This window comes from Mytilus edulis, chromosome 6, assembly GCF_963676685.1.
Source record: "Mytilus edulis chromosome 6, xbMytEdul2.2, whole genome shotgun sequence".
In the NCBI taxonomy this organism is placed as follows: Eukaryota; Metazoa; Mollusca; class Bivalvia; order Mytilida; family Mytilidae; genus Mytilus; species Mytilus edulis.
In genome coordinates, this window is record NC_092349.1 from 27,066,271 (window position 1) to 27,086,375 (window position 20,105).

Below are 20,105 nucleotides of genomic sequence, written 5' to 3' on the forward strand. Positions count from 1 at the left end.
TTACTCTCATAATAACAGTAAACAGATTCACAACAATGTCAATTTCAAGAAAGCAGACAACAGTTAATTAGTCAATAACAGTACAGCATCAATGATCTTGAATATATGCCACTTTTAACTAAAATATAAAGGCACAGAACCAGGACATAGGAGCACAGAACCAGGACCGTTTTTCTTATCACCAGCACAGCGTCAGGACAATTCCGTTTAACGAACTTGCACGACTTTTGCAATATAATATTGTTGTAATATACTTTGCATGGTACTTATGACGCATCAGAGAAAAATTAAGCACCAAAACAGTCGTTTTATTGCCGTTCTGATACAATGTAAACAAACCCACCAGCACAGAATCAGGACCCACCAGCACCTGACAGGACCAAATCACCAGCACAGAACGTTCTCTCGCAGGACAACCATACCCACCGTGAATATTGCTACAACGAACTGATGGTGTACCGAACAGAAAATACATCTACGTATTTATCTACTGTACAAAATACAAAGATTTATTGAAAAGAATATTTCTTGCCGTGGAACAAACTCAGTATGCATACGCATAATGAGGGAAAATATATAAATAAAAATCTAAAATGACTAAACATTATTGAGATGGGAGCCATCTCATTGGCCCCCTGTAAATAACGTGTGGTAAAAAATTGCATGGATAAAATACGTCTGTATGATGTGTTCAAATATACATTATATGAATCTTATATTATGTGCATATGTTGTTCTTATTGAGCTATAACCTTTGCATAATATAGAAAGGCATTTCAGAGTGTATGATAAAAGATTCCCGTCGATGAAAGGTTGCTTAACTTCAACATGTTTTTATTAAGATTAATAAAAATTAAATATATATATTCATTTTTCTCGTTTGCATACTATAAATTAATAACTAATGAAATGTTCGTTTTTATATGGGTAAATGATTTTTAAATTGATTTACGCAGACAAAAAAGCTAAATAAATAAATTAAACCGCTGTCAAATAAATTATGGCAAGCCGTTTTGGAATTTATTCCCTATTTATTAATATTATGATTATGAACACGTTTTAAAGCTTGGTAATACAGTGGGAACTTTATCAAAATATTATAATTCAAAGAAGGTTAAAATAAGATTCAAAAACAAACGGTTAAAGTATGCTTTCAACGATATTCTATTTCATAAGAAAGCACATTGCTATATTATAAACAAACTTTTTGAATTGGAATTGAATTTAAAAAAGGTAAAAAAAAAAGTTACGATTTCTGTATGTAATGAAAGCGGTCGATTCAACATCAATATCCAACCGGCAGTCAGCAGTCAGTTTGATATTCAGATATTCTCAGTCCGACTGTCAGCAGTCAGTTTGATTTTCAGATATTCTCAGTCCGACTGTCAGCAGTCAGTTTGATATTCAGATATTCTCAGTCCGACTGTCATCAGTCAGTTTGATATAAAGATATTCTCAGTCCGACTGTCAGCAGTCAGTTTGATATTCAGATATTCTCAGTCCGACTGTCAGCAGTCAGTTTGATATTCAGATATTCTCAGTCCGACTGTCAGCAGTCAGTTTGATAGTCAGTTTGATATTCAGATATTCTCAGTCCGACTGTCAGCAGTCAGTTTGATATTCAGATATTCTCAGTCCGACTGTCAGCAGTTAGTTTGATATTCAGATATTCTCAGTCCGACTGTCAGCAGTTAGTTTGATATTCAGATATTCTCAGTCCGACTGTCAGCAGTCAGTTTGATATTCAGATATTCTCAGTCCGACTGTCAGCAGTCAGTTTGATATTCAGATATTCTCAGTCCGACTGTCAGCAGTCAGTTTGATTTTCAGATATTCTCAGTCCGACTGTCAGCAGTCAGTTTGATTTTCAGATATTGTCAGTCCGACTGTCAGCAGTCAGTCTGATATTCAGATATTCTCAGTCCGACTGTCAGCAGTCAGTTTGATATACAGATATTCTCAGTCCGACTGTCAGCAGTCAGTTTGATATACAGATATTCTCAGTCCGACTGTCAGCAGTCAGTTTGATTTTCAGATATTCTCAGTCCGACTGTCAGCAGTCAGTTTGATATTCAGATATTCTCAGTCCGACTGTCAGCAGTCAGTTTGATATACAGATATTCTCAGTCCGACTGTCAGCAGTCAGTTTGATTTTCAGATATTCTCAGTCCGACTGTCAGCAGTTAGTTTGAAATTCAGATATTCTCAGTCCGACTGTCAGCAGTTAGTTTGATATTCAGATATTCTCAGTCCGACTGTCAGCAGTCAGTTTGATCTTCAGATATTCTCAGTCCGACTGTCAGCAGTTAGTTTGAAATTCAGATATTCTCAATCCGACTGTCAGCAGTTAGTTTGATATTCAGATATTCTCAGTCCGACTGTCAGCAGTTAGTTTGAAATTCAGATATTCTCAGTCCGACTGTCAGCAGTCAGTTTGATCTTCAGATATTCTCAGTCCGACTGTCAGCAGTTAGTTTGAATTTCAGATATTCTCAGTCCGACTGTCAGCAGTCAGTTTGATTTTCAGACGTTCTCAGTCAAGAGTATTCAAAAGGATTTAAAAGATATTTAAACCAGTGAATATGAGTAAAATGGTATATATGGAATCATGTTGTAACAATTAATTGTAATTTCTCGTTGTCTTCGAATCTTAACCCTTAAATAAATCAGATAGTTCTAATTCAGAAGCCTGTTGGCGTTGGTTTATGTATGTCATGTTTGTTTTTCGTTGACTGTTTTCTTTTAAATTAGGTCGCTAGTTTTTTTCATTTGAATTATTTCATATTTGTCATATCGGGGCCTTCTATGTCAGACAGTATGGTATAGATTTTTTACATTGACAAAAGGCGGTATGCTTGTCTACATCACCTTATTTTAATTTTGTATACTGCCAAAATTTATAACATATATAAGCTCGTTTCGAAACAGATGGAGTAACATGAACATTAAAAAGCGAAAAAATCACAAACAATAAGTAAGATATCTCTACAAACTGGTAGAAAGTCACAATTATTGTCCTTCTCTTTTGCAGGAAACAGTTTTAGTTTTTAGTTGCGTTAAATTAACAGTGAACATGTTTCTTATATTGACGTTTCTGATTGGATTGTTTGCATGTTCCACTGTAACTGCAGTTGACAGTATAGATGGCGCTTTATTAGCAGCTGAACTAAGAAAGGTCAAAGAGGGGATTGGTGTAAACTATTTACAGGTAAAGACGCGTTGTCTTAGAAAGGTAAACAAAGGGTATTGGTGTAAACTTTTACAGGTACATTTAAGGGGAGACAAATAGTCTGAGAAAGATCAAAGAGGGTATTGGTGTAAACTTTTACAGGTAAGGGGAGACAAATAGTCTGAGAAAGATCAAAGCGGGTATTGGTGTAAACTATTTACAGGTAAGGGGAGACAAATAGTCTGAGAAAGATCAAAGAGGGTATTGGTGTAAACTATTTACAGATAAGGGGAGACAAATAGTCTGAGAAAGATCAAAGAGGGTATTGGTGTAAACTATTTACAGGTAAGGGGGAGACAAATAGTCTGAGAAAGATCAAAGAGGGTATTGGTGTAAACTTTTTACAGGTAAGGGGAGACAAATAGTCTGAGAAAGATCAAAGAGGGTATTGGTGTAAACTATTTACAGGTAAAGGGAGACAAATAGTCTGAGAAAGATTAAAGAGGGTATTGGTGTAAACTGTTTACAGGTAAGGGGAGACAAATAGTCTGAGAAAGATCAAAGAGGGTATTGGTGTAAACTGTTTTCAGGTAAGGGGAGACAAATAGTCTGAGAAACATCAAAGAGGGTATTGGTGAAAACTATTTACAGGTAAGGGGAGACAAATAGTCTGAGAAACATCAAAGAGGGTATTGGTGAAAACTATTTACAGATTAGGGAAAAAACAGGATCTTTGAGAGGTTAAATAGGTTATTGGTGTTAACTATGTACAGCTAACGGAAGACACATGGTTTTTTCTCCTTTAAAACAATTAAAACATTTCAAAATGTTAAGTTTTGTTAATAAAATATGTTCGAATGTTCAAATAGGGCCTTCTATGTCAGACTGTAATTTAGATATAGTACAACACAATGGACTTTACAGTTAAGACTTGCTTATTTATTTTTGTCTTAAACAATTTGACGAATTAAAGGGATCGACTCAAATAAACGCCTGTTAAACAATGTTGTATCTATTATAACCGTGGCAAATACAGTAAATTTGTTTTGAAACAAGACATGGAAAATTATAAGTAATGGTTTAATTGCCGTGTATCATTATATGTTTTTTGGTTTATTGTTTTGTGCGTACATCTTTCCGTTAGTTTTCTCGTTTCAGTTGTTTTACAGTTTGTCCTTTTATAACCCTGTATAGCTTATACCCGGTGTAAGAATTTCTCATTATTCAAGGTCGTAATGTGAACAAAAGTTGCTTACATTTACATTATTCCTCAATTGACAATCGTACCACACACATATATTATACAGTCTTTTATCATGATTTGCTGTAATGGACCAGCCTAACTGCAGGCTAAATTATGATTAGAGAAATGGTTAAACTTTTATATTTGCCTCATCAGAGTTTTAAAAGAAGGGTGGACATTTGGAAGATGAGTTTTTCATTAATGTACAAAAAAATCACCAGGGGATATAAAAAGTCAGGATTATAGTTATTTGAACTGTGAAATAGGCAAGACATTACTCCTTTAACACAATGACGGTTTCTTATTAGCTAAAACAAAACGTTATAGAATGCAAATGTGATAAAATAGTCATTTGTAAAGTAATTTCTTTTTATATCAGGAGCAATTTAACAGTTTTCCTTATGAGACAAAATCAGACACCGGAAACCAGTTGTTACAAAGGGTAAGAAGACATTAAGAGTTAATGATTTATTTATACACAATCAAAAACGGTTTCAAGATTTTTATATGATGAATTATCGATTATGCATATGTAACTGCTTAATTGACGAGCATAACATACGTTCTTCCAAAATAACATACATTCTTGTCTCTTTGACACATTCCCCATTTCCATTTTCAATTTTATTGTATTACATTTGCAAACAATATATTGGTTAAAGATTGCGTCGGTGCTGACATTACACATCAAATCTTTATACGACACATTATTATGATGTCCTTTGTATATTACAATACGGTATACTCCTGTTTGTTCATTGTTGAATATCGTTTGTTGGTCTATTATAGCTGTTCTTATCATTGTCCATGGTATCTATATTTGTCCGATGCACCACGATATTTACACATACAAAAAAAGACTGGTACGGGTACTATGTTTTATACACAGTTTATGTTATATTTCCCAGGTTGATATTGATATTTCTGAGTTTCAATTTGGAAATTAGATATTTTGTTATCCTTCAATCCAAGGATGAAATAAATCCATACTTACTTCGTATAAATCGTACCGGTATTGTCAATGCATTGGCAACAGTGATACACGTAATCAATCAATCAATCTGTATAATTATAACACTATATTTTATCTCAGATTCAGTCCAGTCTCGATGTATCGTTAACACAATTGAACAAAGTATTGACCGATGTAAAAGATAAAATAGTGAGCGTTAATACGGATACCGATAGTTCTAGTCTTCCAAGATGTTGTGATATATCAGAAGACCAGCTTACCTACATTCCAAAGTTCCAAACAAAGGTAAAACAATGAATAAATTATTTAAAGTAGAACTTTCAAAAAACGCTAACTAACACAGACTTCTGCTCAAACCCTTTAAAACTCTTTTTCTCTTCCTGTACTCACACAGCACGAAAATGTTAAAACAATGATGAACATACTAGAATGTTTTATAGCATTGTTATGTTATATAATGATCGTATTTGATACTTTTACTTAGATAAGTTTTTTGGCCCAAAATCTAACAAAAATCATTTAAAAAATAAAGTCTATTTTGTTCTAAACAAAATTTTAACTTAAAATGAGAAAAATCACAAAAATACTGAATTCAAAACGGTCCCTAATAAAATGGAAAAATAAAAAAGCTCAAACACATCAAACAAATGGATAACAACTGTCATATTCCTGACTTTGTACAGGGATTTGCTTTTTGAGATACAATCATTTAAAATATCAAAGTTTTTGGCAGACAAATCGCTGTATACACTGCAATTAGACTGAAAAAAATAAAGGTGACTTTTTAAAATTTAAAGCATTGATTTGGAATACTCTACAAGTTACCACTGAGAATGTCAGAAGCAAGCATCCATAATTATATGTTAGGCATTCGTAGCAACTCGGCCGATTCCGTACCTCTATCTAAAAGATGGAGAGAAGCGGAATCAACCGATGTTTGCCGATTTATATTTAAGGTAGACGTCCGTTCAGCGTGTGTAACAACTTCGCCTATTGTAATGGACAACTTAAAATATCCGACAGATCAGATCAGTGCAACCATGAAAAACAATTACGACTTAAACAAGAACGTTTTATGGCAGCATTACAGTACAACAGAAGGAGTATCTGTTATTTATCCTGCAACTAATTGGGAAAATTGTCAAAACTTTGATCCTAGATACACGTAAGTTTGAATAGAATTGTTATATCTGTAATTAAGTATTTTAACATACAAATTAGAACATTACAGTATGCTCTCAATATAATTAATTCAAGTCAACATTAGTTTAGCAATAAAATTGAGAAAGGAAATGGGGAATGTGTGAAAGCGACAACAACCCGACCATAGCACAGACAACAGCTGGAGCCTTTATTTTGTTTATTATGAAGAGACAAATCAAGCTAGCAAACAAAAAAACAAGGAATCATTAGAACTCCTATTCAAAATAGAGCAAAGAAGTGTGATATTAAGAACAATTTCTCACACAATACAATCAGGTATTAGTAAAGAATAATACGGAGCTGAGAGATTTAATCTAAATGCAAATATCTAGAAGAGATAAAATGACATGGATGATGGCAAAAATATATTGGGTGTTATACATGTGTAAGAATTTTTATTTACAATTCTGTCATGACAGGTCTTCATATGCCTCAGCAGCTTCCCCTACCAATAAGGATGTTGTCCTTGTAATCGACACCAGTTCCTCCATGAAACAACCATCTGGTATAACAGCCAAAACAAAAATGGTCATTGTTAAAGAGGCAGCAAATAACGTCATTCAAACGCTTAAACCGAACGACAGAGTAAGTATGCATATGTACATGTCTGTAAAACAAGAGTTACAGTACTAGTCAGTTAATTCGTCGTTTCAGAATCTTATGCATTCTGGATAATATTTTCAAAATGTGTATACCAAAACGTTGTGATTGGTTAAAATAGGTACTACATAGTATAAATTCAACCAATGATGTGAAGTAATTTTCATTTTGGAGTACGAACGATGAAAATAACCATATTCCTTTAGATTATAAAGAGGCGAATATCATTAGATGCTTTGGGAAACCAGAACTAATAACCATATTACAGCACCTGCTTGTACTTAGTCATTGTTGTCAGTCTAATGATATTTGTTCATATATTTGTCTATTTTTTGGGTCAGGGGATTAAATGCTCTGCCCTGAATATACTCATGCTATTACGTAATAATAATGAGATGAAGAAATCGATAAAAGTACTATTTCGTTTTAATTTGGGTTTATATGACTTTTGTGTTTGTGTTTTATTTTCGTGTCATCATTGATCTCGTACACAACATTCATTCTTTTCCAAGAGAGCAACACTCAGTCATTCTTTGAATTGTTTTCAACTGTTTAAGTACTTTGACATGTGAACATTTTTTTTACTACTTACATGTTTTACAGGTTGGACTTGTTTCATTTGACAAGGAGGCAAAAACACCATCGATGCCGTCAACCAGTCATTCATGTTATGAAAACGATTTAGCATTTGCAACGAAGGAAAATACAGATGAATTGAAGCAGCATATCTTTACATTAAACACTGGTACCACAGGAGATTCAAACTATGAAAAGGCCCTGTTAGCGGCTTTCAATTACTTCCATTCCTCAAACGACACTTTAGACAACGATAACAGAGGTATATTATGTATTGCCATATTATAACATAAGCAACACGACGGGTGACACATGTGGAGCAGAATCTGCTTACCCTTCCGGAGCACCTGATATCATCGTTAGTTTTTTGTGGGGTTCGTGTTGTTAATTCTTTAGTTTTCTATGTTGTGCCATGTGTACTATTGTGTGTCTGTTTGTCTTTTTCATTTTTAGCCATGGAGTTGTCAGTTTATTTTCGATTTATGAGTTGGACTGTGCCTTTGGTATCTTTCGTCCCTCTTTTATACAAAAGTATGTCTAATGAAAAAGGGGCGAAAGATACCAGTGGAACATTCAAACTCATACATGTAGATCGAAAACAAACTATCAACGTCGTAGATAAAAGGGAAAAAAGACAGACAAATAAAAGTATTAAGACACAACATAGAAAATCAAAGAATAATTAACACGAACCCTCCTGTTTTTGAACAGAGTCGGATATATTTCGGATAAATCTCTTCATTACTTTAAGTGTAAAAAAATACATGTAATTTAAGCTTTCAATTTATTTTTTCAATAGCAAAATCCATTCAAATGTTAGAATAAATAAGACATTTCATGATTTTATATGTGGCGCCATCTGGACCATTATAATTTTGGTTGAACAGTAAAGAACTAGGTATCTCACCAAATTACGTCAGAAATTAGGCGTTTACAAATTCATACACATTTGTGATGTCTGAAATACATCACTAATGCAGTAATTTGTCATGAATATTTCATACCTTTAATAAATAATTTGACATTTAAAGATCTGTTTTGACAATTTTCTCAACTTCATCGCAGTAAAAAAAAAAAGACATTTAGGGCCAACATTATGAGTGAGTTTACCACCGAAATACAGATTCCTGTTGATGGAATGTGAGAATGTGGCATGTAAGATATACTAATCGCAATGTTAAGCCAAAGCTACAAAATAAAAAAAATTACACAATGTAATTATCTGATGGTTAAATAGATATACATTTTAGGACATTTATGATTTCATTTCAGTGAAAGTGATTTTATTCATAACTGATGGAAAATCAACATTTGGAAGAGATCCTGTTCTAGTAATAAGTGAAGAGAATGCCAAATTACAGAACAAAATATCAATCTTCACATACCTGATAGGACAAGGTTATTTTTTTTTTATATAATTATTCCCTCTTCCACAATTATGTCTCATAATTTGTACTTAAGAAGTATGTTCACAGTTAAGATATACATGATGACCATCATGTATGTGGAAAAAATTATGAAATGGTTTATTATAGCAAGTGCAGTAAAAAGCTGCTAAGTCATATGATGCAATCAACTTGTGTGTATTCTTGTGTTTCATTTTTACTTTCGTGCTTTGTCTATTATATGTCATTTTGTTTTTTCTTTGTGGAAATAACGATTTCTTTTAATAAAGTGATTAAGATAAAAAAAAAACAAAGAAGGTTGACTGCCGTACTCTCATTTTTGACATTTTAAAATATGATGTCTTTTTGTTTTGTTCAAACATTGTTGTCAATATAAAAAAAAATGACAACAAGAAATTATATACCCATGTCATACAAATAAGAGGTTTGGCTAGCTATAAAACCAGGTTTAATTCAACATTTTGTACATGAAGAAAAGCATGTACCTAGTTTAAAACATGCCAGTTGTTTTCCAGTCGTTTGATGTGTTTTGGCTTTTGATGTTGCCTATAGATAAAAGCTTTTCTTTGAATTTTCTGTGAAATTCTTTATAATTTCTTTCCAAAATATTTTAACTGAAAATATGTAGTAATAATATATCAATTTCTTATTTTAAATCCAAAGATCAGGATGCACAAATACAATTAACAAAAATGGCCAATCAAGATCTTTCAATTGGACCTAAGTCTGTGAGTATCCCATTATTTTTTGTACATACTGAGATCATCAGTCAATCAGGGCGTCGATAAAAAATTCGTTTCAGTAAAATTAGAATTTCACAACCGGTATTCTTAAAATATTTACAATTTCTTATCTCAAATCCGAGAAAAGTCGGATACGTTTTAATCAAATTAAGTGATTGCCTATTATTCAATTACATACTGATGTTACTTATAGTAAGTTGATTTTCAAATATTGAATTAAATGTTTATCTTAGTGTATGTACCACTGTTACAATAAAAATGCAGTTTGAAAAAGGTTTTGCTTTTTTTTTTAAATGTTTTAATTCCGATACATAATCTTGTTGCTGTGCCAAGTCGGGCATCTAATTTGCCAATTTAATTATTTTTATATTAATGTGTTTTTATTGATTTTGATAACTTGGTCTATAAATCAGAAACCGGACACAATTAAGTGATACAGTTTCCTTATTGATATTTTAAAATTATGTAAACAATTCTTTCAGGTTGGTCATTTCGAAGATTTTAACCAGAATAACCAGAAACTTCTTTCCACCAAATTGGCCACATTTTATATGCATCTGCCTACAAGTAGCCAGTCAGATCAATCAACATTCACTGTTCCTTATGTCGATCGGTTCTCAAAAGTTGGTAAGACTTAGTGCAATATTTTGTCAGTATTTGTCACCTTTATTTTAATGTTTCCGTGACATAAATTGACACTATGTCAAGGATATCTGTTGAATTTTACTATTTCGAAGAAAAAAAATTCTCGAAATCGCATCAATTGCAGTAAAAACTTGAAAAAAGTTATTTCTACCACTGAGTCGACATATCTGCTGTTGAACTGTTAGCATTCGTCTCAACTCGGCCGATTCCGTACCCTCATCTGGAGAGTAGCGGATTCTACCGAGGATTGCCGAATGGAACTGTTAGTACCAAAATCTACTACCATATCAGTACCCAGTACTTTTGTATAAGCTTGATCATATGGGAACTATTCATTAAAGGTTTACCAATATAAGAAAATATCTTCATCTTAAAAAGCTCAGATTCATTTTGTATTAATGATTGATGGTCTTTTAATGTCTTTAATGTTTACATTGGTTGTTTGTTTCTCGGACATTATTACAGATACATTAATTGATAAATTACGGGACAGTTGATTAAAATTGAACCGATATTTTAAATAGTCATTCTAGAGTCATGAAAACTTAAAAAGAACTTTGTTACACGACTGGTCATTTATTATTTTACAAATCCATAAGAAATATTCACATACTGTATTAGTTCTTTCAAAACATTTAAAACATTCAAAATCTACATTTTTACGTGTGAGCAAATATATGCGTTCATTGCACATATGTTTATTCATTATGACCACTGCTAACGTGTTATCTTACATTCATTATGAATTCTGCTAATAAAATTAACGGTACCAATTTTCTTGCACCAGATGCGCATTTCGACAATACATGTCTCTTCAGTGATGCTCGTGGCCAAAATATTTAAGATCCAAAGCTTATATATAAGATGAAGAGCTATAATCCAAAAGGTCCAAAAAATGCTAACATACATTCATTATAAATACTGCTAACTTGTGGTCGTACATTCTTTCTGTTGTGTACAGTTTCCTGTAAATGATACTCAATTTCTTCTTCTTTTTTGTCCATTCGTTTTAGATGTGTTTTGTCATTTGATATTGCCATTTGATTATGGACTTTCCGATTGGATTTTCCTCTGAGTTCAGTATTTTTGTGATTTTACTTTTTCCTCCTTTGAGTATGTCTGAAATTGAACCATAAGGGAAGAATGACTTGGATTTTTTCAGCATTAGATTTTACTTAAAAATAGAACAGTACTGGAAAAAATCGCACGGTTGCATACATGTACATGTACATAAGAAATAAGTATTGTCTCACCACTGTTTATGTACATTACATATTTTGTAGGTTTGATAACATCATTATGCCGTCCTGTTAACGTCATTAGTTTTCATGGAGTCATGTGTACAGATGTGAAGATAAGTGAACTTTTAACTGAAGTTGAGTACTTTTCGGAAGATGAATATTCATATGCTTTTATGATAGATGGACTTGGGAGAGTTTTGATGCATCCATTGTTGCCAAATGCAGCCTTTGTAAAATCAACCGAAGACCCCGTGTTAGTTGATATTGGTGTATTGGAAAGAGAAGTAGACGCTCAATCTGTTATTGAGTCAATGAAAAGGTGATTGCGTATATAAACAAGTAATGCACGTTATGTCGCAGGGTAATTGTTACAGTTTCTGGCTGTCATCTTGATCATTTATTAAGAGAGTAATTTAATCAATTCAAAAACGATGAAGCGGATTTTCTCCTAAGGTTAACAATTTTGATAACCTAGAACGATTTTATTTATTCTGCCCCACCAAAGAACATTATTTTTTGGATTGTGCGTCCGTTTGTTCGTCTCTCAGTCCACATGTCCCGCTTTAGGTTAACATTATTGGTCAAAGCAGTTTTGATGAAGTTGACTTCCAATCAACTTGAAACTTTGTAAACTTGTTCCTTATGATATAATTTCCCTAATGTAAAGGCAAATAAGAGTTTTTTTAACTACTTTGATGGACAACAAATGATTGTGTGAGTGGGGCATCCATGTACTATGGACAAATTCTTGTCTTAATAATTACTGTTTAAAAAATCATATCATTTTTATTTTAAAATGCATAGAAAATGGTCGGGTTAACGTTTTTAGTCAAGGTAGTTGTTGATGAAGTTGAAGTTCAATCAACTAAAAACTAAGTACACATGTTTTAGATTTTAACGAGAGAAATTTATGTATTACTGAAAAATTATTACACCAGGGTTTTCGATATCACAAACTAGTCAAAACATTTACTAAATTTTATCATCGGTATAAGGACATCATTCGTAAATATAGCTCAACATGCATACTTCTTATACAGTCAGGTATTTCACATCAATTTTTTATGGAAATATTCTTTATAAAGCACAAAGGTGTCAGTATTTACCTCAAAAACTAACAAAACCTTTGAATAGACTTATTAAGAAGGGATATAGTTACGATACTGTTGTCAGGTCATTAAAGATTGCATATTGTGGCGTTAATATTGATTCACTTATAGGGTCTTTGCATCGGAACTAAACACATTTATTCAAAAACCAGTTGTTGGCATGACACGGGTTATGTTCTTCTCATATATGTTATGATGGTATGATACTAAACCCCTAACGGGAAGGATTGTGCCTGATGTTCATATGATGAAATCATAATCTTTCAGTCAGTTTAATTGAAGTCTGGAGCTGGCATGTCAGTTAACTGCTAGTAGTCTGTTGTTATTAATGTATTATTGTCATTTTGTTTATTTTCTTTGGTTACATCTTCTGACATCAGACTCGGACTTCTCTTGAACTGAATTTGAATGTGCGTATTGTTATGCGTTTACTTTTCTACATTGGCTAGAGGTATAGGGGAGGGTTGAGATCTCACAAACATGTTTAACCCCGCCGCATTTTTGCGCCTGTCCCAAGTCAGGAGCCTCTGGCCTTTGTTAGTCTTGTATTATTTTAATTTTAGTTTCTTGTGTACAATTTGGAAATTAGTATGGCGTTCATTATCACTGAACTAGTATATATTTGTTTAGGGGCCAGTTGAAGGACGCCTCCGGGTGCGGGAATTTCTCGCTACATTGAAGACCTGTTGGTGACCTTCTGCTGTTGTTTTTATTCTATGGTCGGGTTGTTGTCTCTTTGGCACATTCCCCATTTCCATTCTCAATTTTATTCCTATGATATGATCTTTCGATTTATGTCAAATGAGATTTGATCCTAATTTCATAGTTCGTTGGACATAGAAAAATTAAACGGTTATTCTATTTTCTTGGTTATCAAATGTTCGCTTTTAGTTGTTCTTGAATAACTTATTACGTATTGCATTTATATAGTGTTGTTTTCAAATTTTATTTTTTAGTGGTGGTATGGGAAAGAAAACATTAACGAAGTTTTTTACGAAACCACGTGGTAAACTTGTGAATGATGGTAGCAGAGATGATAGTCTTACAGCATATTTCTCTTGGGGTTCAGTAAGTATTTACAAATCATTCTTACCGTTTCTATACATTTTATTAATTCAAAAGTCATTCATGAAAATCATATAAAGTTGGATCTTCGCTGTTTAATTCTGTATATGTTATAATTATAGGAAATTAAAACTTTATATCTGATCGCTTATCGAACAGCATTATAAGATACGGAGATTTGGGACGAATGCAGATACAATAACTATCCACCAGATTCTAATTTAAGCAACTGTATAAGGCCTGAAAAATGAGTAAAATCAACAATGTGATCAGCATTAAAGGCCCGGCATGCTAAAGTATGGAACAATTCAAACGATAAACATGATAAACGAAAAACACATATGACAGACATCACAAACAAAAAAACTCTGAACTAATGGCTCTTTGCTGTAGACAATCAAACGTATAGAATTTACTAGTTAAACAAAGTTTTAAGCGCCCATCTCTCCCCAAACCTTGGACAATGTTGTAACAACGTTCGATCAACCTGTTAAAATCATTTGACAGTAGCAGCTAAACACATCAGAATGCCTTAGAGAATACTTAAATATAAATACACTTTTCGTTAACACTCATTGGAAGCGCTAAAATCAAAGTTATTGAAAATAGAAGCGAAATAAAAGCAACGTAAATGAACGTAAAAATACAGGTTTACCAAAACTAGAAAATCGTTGCATGAATAGCTGATCTACACTACAGTATAAATAATTTGATCAAAATGAACTGACTATTGAGATGTACGTATGACGTCGACTGACTGATTGTTAGAACGTTCATGTAAAAGTTTTCTTAACCAGACAAAGAAAAAAGAAATGTGATACTGACATAGAAATTTAATAACAGGAAACAATTATAAAAGAATTCCTATTAAATGAGGAATAAACACTACACATAATGCTGAGTTTCCATTCAAACGTCTTATTTGGTTTGAACTGGTTGATTCAATACGATGAATAGTGTGATATTTTATAAAAGATTAAACATTTACTTATTTCTTTTCATTTTATATTTTAAACCTAGGATACAAGTGATATGTTTAGCTAGCTTTAAACAAGTTTTAGACCACTATTTTCCACATAATAATATGACTGTCCCATGTTCGGAATACAATAGTTATTTTCCATTCGTTAAATGTGTTTGAGCTTTTAATTTAGCTATTTGATTTTTTTCTAATATATATTCTTATTTTCATTCATCCATGTCATATGCAATACAACTTTCTTGTCTTATCTTTAGATACCTCAGAGTAATCTTTCCTTGTGTGTTGTTCTTGTGGACGAGTCTTATTCAGAAATAGACGAAAGTCAATTCCAGCTCAGCGATGTAGATTTACAAAATGTATTTATGTACCACAATAGGAGCCTTTTGAAGGACTCCTTTTCTGATTGCAAATTTTATTCAAGACGAGTAACATCAGGTATGTAAAGTGTTTTTTTATTTGTACAAAAATCAATCAGTTCTCGTTTCAATTGTTTTAAATTACTTTTCTCATTTCGGGTCGTTGCATAGTTTGCTTTACGTAAATTAATATGATATGCACATTGTTAAAGGTCGTTCGGTGACCTATAATTGCTTACTTCTTGTCGTTTGATTTCTGATGACAAATTGTCTTTTTCTTTATCATACCACATCTTACTAATTTTTGTCAAAACAAAATATGTAACATATGCGTACACTAATGTTCAACTGATATTTTTAGAAAAGTTTACTTTACACAACGTAGCTATTTGAATAACTACAACACTCGTTACATTTCTATAAACTTGAGAATGGAAATGGGGAATGTGTCAAAGAGACAACAACCCGACCAGCAAGAAACTACCTATGTCAATATAATGAATATGTTCTACTTTTTTTAGATCGAAGTAGTGTAAACAAAGTTCCCAGTCTCCTTTTAAAAACAAATTATATAACAAAAGCGAACACTAGTATTAAGGTGAAATTTTCAGAAAAGTTTACTTTTCACAAGGTAGCTATTTAACTAACTACAAAACTCGTTACATTTTTATATACGTCAAAATAAAAATATCTTCTACGTTTTAGATCGAAGTAGTGTGAAATTTTCCCAGTCTGCATTTCAAAACCCTTTTCAGTACTTAGACCGCGATGAGACGGCTGAAGATGTCACAAATTATGGCAATTATCTTACAAGGCAAAAATTAACAAATCCTGGATTTAAGGTGAGATAATCATGATAGTAGTTCTACATAATAATTATTGAAAAACTGTGCAAATATGGACTACCCACAGAACAGTGGTATTAACAGGCATATTTGATCATAGATTTTTCATATTTAAGGTTGAATTAAAGCGTTTGTAATTACCAAGTCAGTCAAAATATTTTACACTACCAATTGAATCGAATGAAGTAGATACTTCAGTGTTTAACAAATGTAAAAAAGATCTTACATCAAACTACCCCTGATGTTGGTAATGTTCGTATTTTCTATGTTGTAAAAGAATCGGAGCGCCTTTATTGTTTTAAATTCACGGTGTAGTATACTGTTGGTTTAAAGATAATTATTTTGAAAATTGAAAAAAAAAAACGATTAAGAATATAAATTGAAAATTACAACTTTTCATAACAATAATTTTATGAGGTTTAATCCACCATTTTCTGCTTAAGAAAAATGTCTGTATCAAGTCAGGAATATGACAGTTGTTATCAATTCGTTTGATATTGATGAACTTTTGAATTTGCCAATTGATTATGGACCTTCGGTTTTTAATTTGCCTCAAAGTTTAGTATTTTTTTTTTTTTTTTTTTACTTTTGCCTTCAACATGTTCAAAATGAAAGAACTTTTAATCATCAATAGAACTAGTTTACATCTAATTTTGGCAGTCGACATTACGATCAGCTGTATGGGCTACATATGAAGCTGAGCAGTATTGGAAATCTCATCCGGCGAGATTTGTGTCATGGAGATACATCGGAACAAAAGCAGGAATGATAAGAATTTATCCAGGAGTTTCATTGCAGAAACCTTATGATCACGAAAAGAGAGCATGGTAAGAAATGGATAAGTTTTCCATTCATTAGTGACTTTACATGTAATTCATATAATAAAATTTTGTAATGAAAAAGTTTCAGGCAATGAACATGATGTAATGGGCCTAACATCCTTTTTTTCTTATAACTTGGTTTTTACTGATATTAAATAAAAAATGAAAACTACGCGTTTTCAATTTAATACGTCATTAACGCTTATCTGGATTTATCTTCATCAGGAACGGTCATAGTCGAATGATCGAACGCTTCGTGTGTATTAACTATTTTAGATAAACAACATTTAAATATTAACCTTATTTTACTGATAAATATTTGTAAGAAGTAAGGGCAAAAATATTGTTTTTGATATTTCAAATTATCCAATAAAATAATGTTTATATGCCAGAGTATAAATAACTTGGATTTAAACAGCTAAAGGTCACTATATGGCCTTCAACAATAAGCAAATCCTATTCATCATAGTAAGCTTTACACGTGGCAATTTTTTTTCAAAGTAACTTATGAAATTTTTTTCGTTAAGTTTGTTTTGTAGATTATCCAAAAAAAAATGGAATAAAAATACTTATAAGCGATAGAATTGTTCATAAAAAGTATGAGTTTCACACTATGATAATACGTTTTTAGCCTACTTGTATCTTTCCACAATTAATTCTATGACAAACAATAAAATATTTCACGACCATGATTTAAAAGTATTCATAAGTTTCAAGTAAAAGGAAAACATGATTTTCCACTGATTTACGTCACACGCATATCGTGTACATCACATGTTTTATTTGTAGGTGGCGTCAGGCCATGGCACATCCCAATAAAATGTTTTTAACTACTCCTTATGTTGATTCGTGGGGATCTGGAATAGTCCTGTCTCTCGTGCACACTATATACAAGAAAGGGTAAGTCGTGTATGTTGTAAATAACTAAAGATATTAAAGATATATAAAAGTTATGAATAAAGGCAACAGAAATATACCGCTGTTCAAAAGTCATACATTAGTTGAGAGAAAACAAATCCGGGTTTCACACTTACATCAAGGGGAATACGTCAGTTATAAGAGAAAAACAACTGAACAACAGAAACACTGAAGTGCAACAAAAAGAAACGCCAACATCAATATGAGTATCAGCATATACCGCTGGTCTGCCGCTTTACGAAACACTGCATTTTTATCTCAATTTTCAATATAATGGGTAAAAGTCTCAGTACCAAAAGGGAATATTTCCAATTCGTGTATTCGACTAGGTTTTACTCTTGTCGGAACAAAACAAATTAATCTTCAACCGGACAATGAATTTTCGTAATCTTGTCTTATTGAATTTGGCTGATGTTCATTATTTCATGTATTTGCTATTCATATAAGTTAATTCAATTTATAAACACACATATTCAGTACTGTTGTAACATGCACCTTTTTTACACTATTAAATTTTGATATTTTATTGCAGTTCGACCACAGTAACTGCTGCTGTTGGTGCTGATTTTCCACTGGAATACTTTAATTGGTTGTTTAGTAGTGTTTATCCTACTTGTAATGACGTATCTTACTGGTATGTTTTTTGCTTCATCTATTTTCAGGGTAGCATCATACTTATAGCTAGTGCATTGCAATTATTAGCCAATCAGATAGAATTAGATTATTTGCTTTTTGATATTAACTTTTTTTATTGTTTCGATTCGGATTTTTTTTTTATCAATTTCCATTATACAGTTTTGTGCTTTTCTGGATTGAGTTGCTTTGCATTGATCGAAAACTATTTTAAATAGATTAATGGCCAATACAAACAAAAGGATGATTATAAATCATTTTAGTTACCTAGAAATATGATATAGTTTTTTAAATACTTTCTTTTCAAAGAGGTTAAAACTAAATTTCAAATGTTTAGAAGGTTTTGAATGTCACCAATTAATTTTAAAAACATGAACTCAGAAAAAAACGACTCTTTTACTTCTTGTAAGAATTTAAAAGCGAAGCCATCATCGCAAGCTTTATGTTCATGAGTAGTCTTGGAACATCGAAGGTACAGTTATTTTCTGAATGTCTGCTTTAACTGATACTTATTTGTACAAATCTGCTTAAAAATAAAAAAACTCTGTTTCTGGGCTTATATTTATCTTATACATTTTCTTTTTTCCAGGTGCATTATTGTTGACGATAGTGGGTTCATCGTAATGCATCCACGACTTAAAGAAACAACAATCGAATCTGGCTTCAAAGAACCAAAACATATTACTATTGAGGTTTGTCACTAACACAATAAGGGACGACATCAAAAGTTCAATGAAGGATAAAAAAAACTTAATTCACATAGTTTTTTCACTGACCCCACCCACCCCCCTCGTAACTTAATTTGGGGAAAATTGATTGACCCATATGGATATATGTAAAAAACAATGTCGGATGACCAAATCTTGCATTAGTTAAACCCCCCTACCCCCAAACTATTTGAATTACGTTTTTTTATCTTACATTGATCTTTTGATGTCGTCCCTCTGGTTTGTCGATGTAAGAAGTGCCTTAAACAAATCATATTTAAAAAAAAATATTTTTACTATCAAAATTTTATATTTTCCTTTTTGTGCGTTTAACACTTCTTAACAGACGTTTTTCTTAACATAGTATACTAAAACAATTACCGATAAAGAAAAAGAAAAAGTTACGTTCTTTCCCTTGCTTCAAATATATCCAAACTGCTGTTTGTTATTCCTAAAATGTGTATATTCCTGCTATAAATTAACGCCAACAAAAACAGCATAATTCTTGTGTCATTTGATCTCTTGTGGAGAATTGTCTCATTGGCAGTCATCTTCTTTTTTATATATACCTAACCCCACTGGAGTGCAAACTTTTGTATATACCAGATGAAAGGTGGTTTGCTTCTGAACAGAACATTACACTTATTTAAATCTCTGGGTCTCTTTTCTGGGTTCATTATCATTAGAACAAGCATATAAAATTTGTAATCCTGGATGGTAAAAACATTTGCAGTTACTGTATCACGAGCCTTGTGACAATAAAGGGAACATCAACATAGGCTCAAATTCGACTGGGGTAGCTTATCATAATTAAAACATGAATTTAATCTCATATTCAATTTGTCAATTTTTTAACAAATTAATTTATTG

At 32.2% G+C, this 20,105-nt stretch overlaps 1 protein-coding gene across 1 annotated transcript in view; it reads left to right on the forward strand.

The window, feature by feature from the left end:
* The window catches only part of LOC139527426 (VWFA and cache domain-containing protein 1-like), a gene marked incomplete in the record, with an annotated part of 392,016 nt that overhangs the window by 365,804 nt on the left and 6,107 nt on the right, over nucleotides 1-20,105 (forward strand). The window contains 17 exon segments of the mRNA XM_071322885.1: nucleotides 3,056-3,208; nucleotides 4,792-4,854; nucleotides 5,506-5,670; nucleotides 6,342-6,550; nucleotides 7,008-7,173; nucleotides 7,792-8,026; nucleotides 9,037-9,162; nucleotides 9,834-9,898; nucleotides 10,396-10,540; nucleotides 11,842-12,118; nucleotides 13,865-13,976; nucleotides 15,210-15,390; nucleotides 16,017-16,153; nucleotides 16,817-16,983; nucleotides 17,767-17,877; nucleotides 18,428-18,529; nucleotides 19,118-19,220. Coding sequence (XP_071178986.1) covers nucleotides 3,074-3,208; nucleotides 4,792-4,854; nucleotides 5,506-5,670; nucleotides 6,342-6,550; nucleotides 7,008-7,173; nucleotides 7,792-8,026; nucleotides 9,037-9,162; nucleotides 9,834-9,898; nucleotides 10,396-10,540; nucleotides 11,842-12,118; nucleotides 13,865-13,976; nucleotides 15,210-15,390; nucleotides 16,017-16,153; nucleotides 16,817-16,983; nucleotides 17,767-17,877; nucleotides 18,428-18,529; nucleotides 19,118-19,220 — 2,499 coding nt within the window.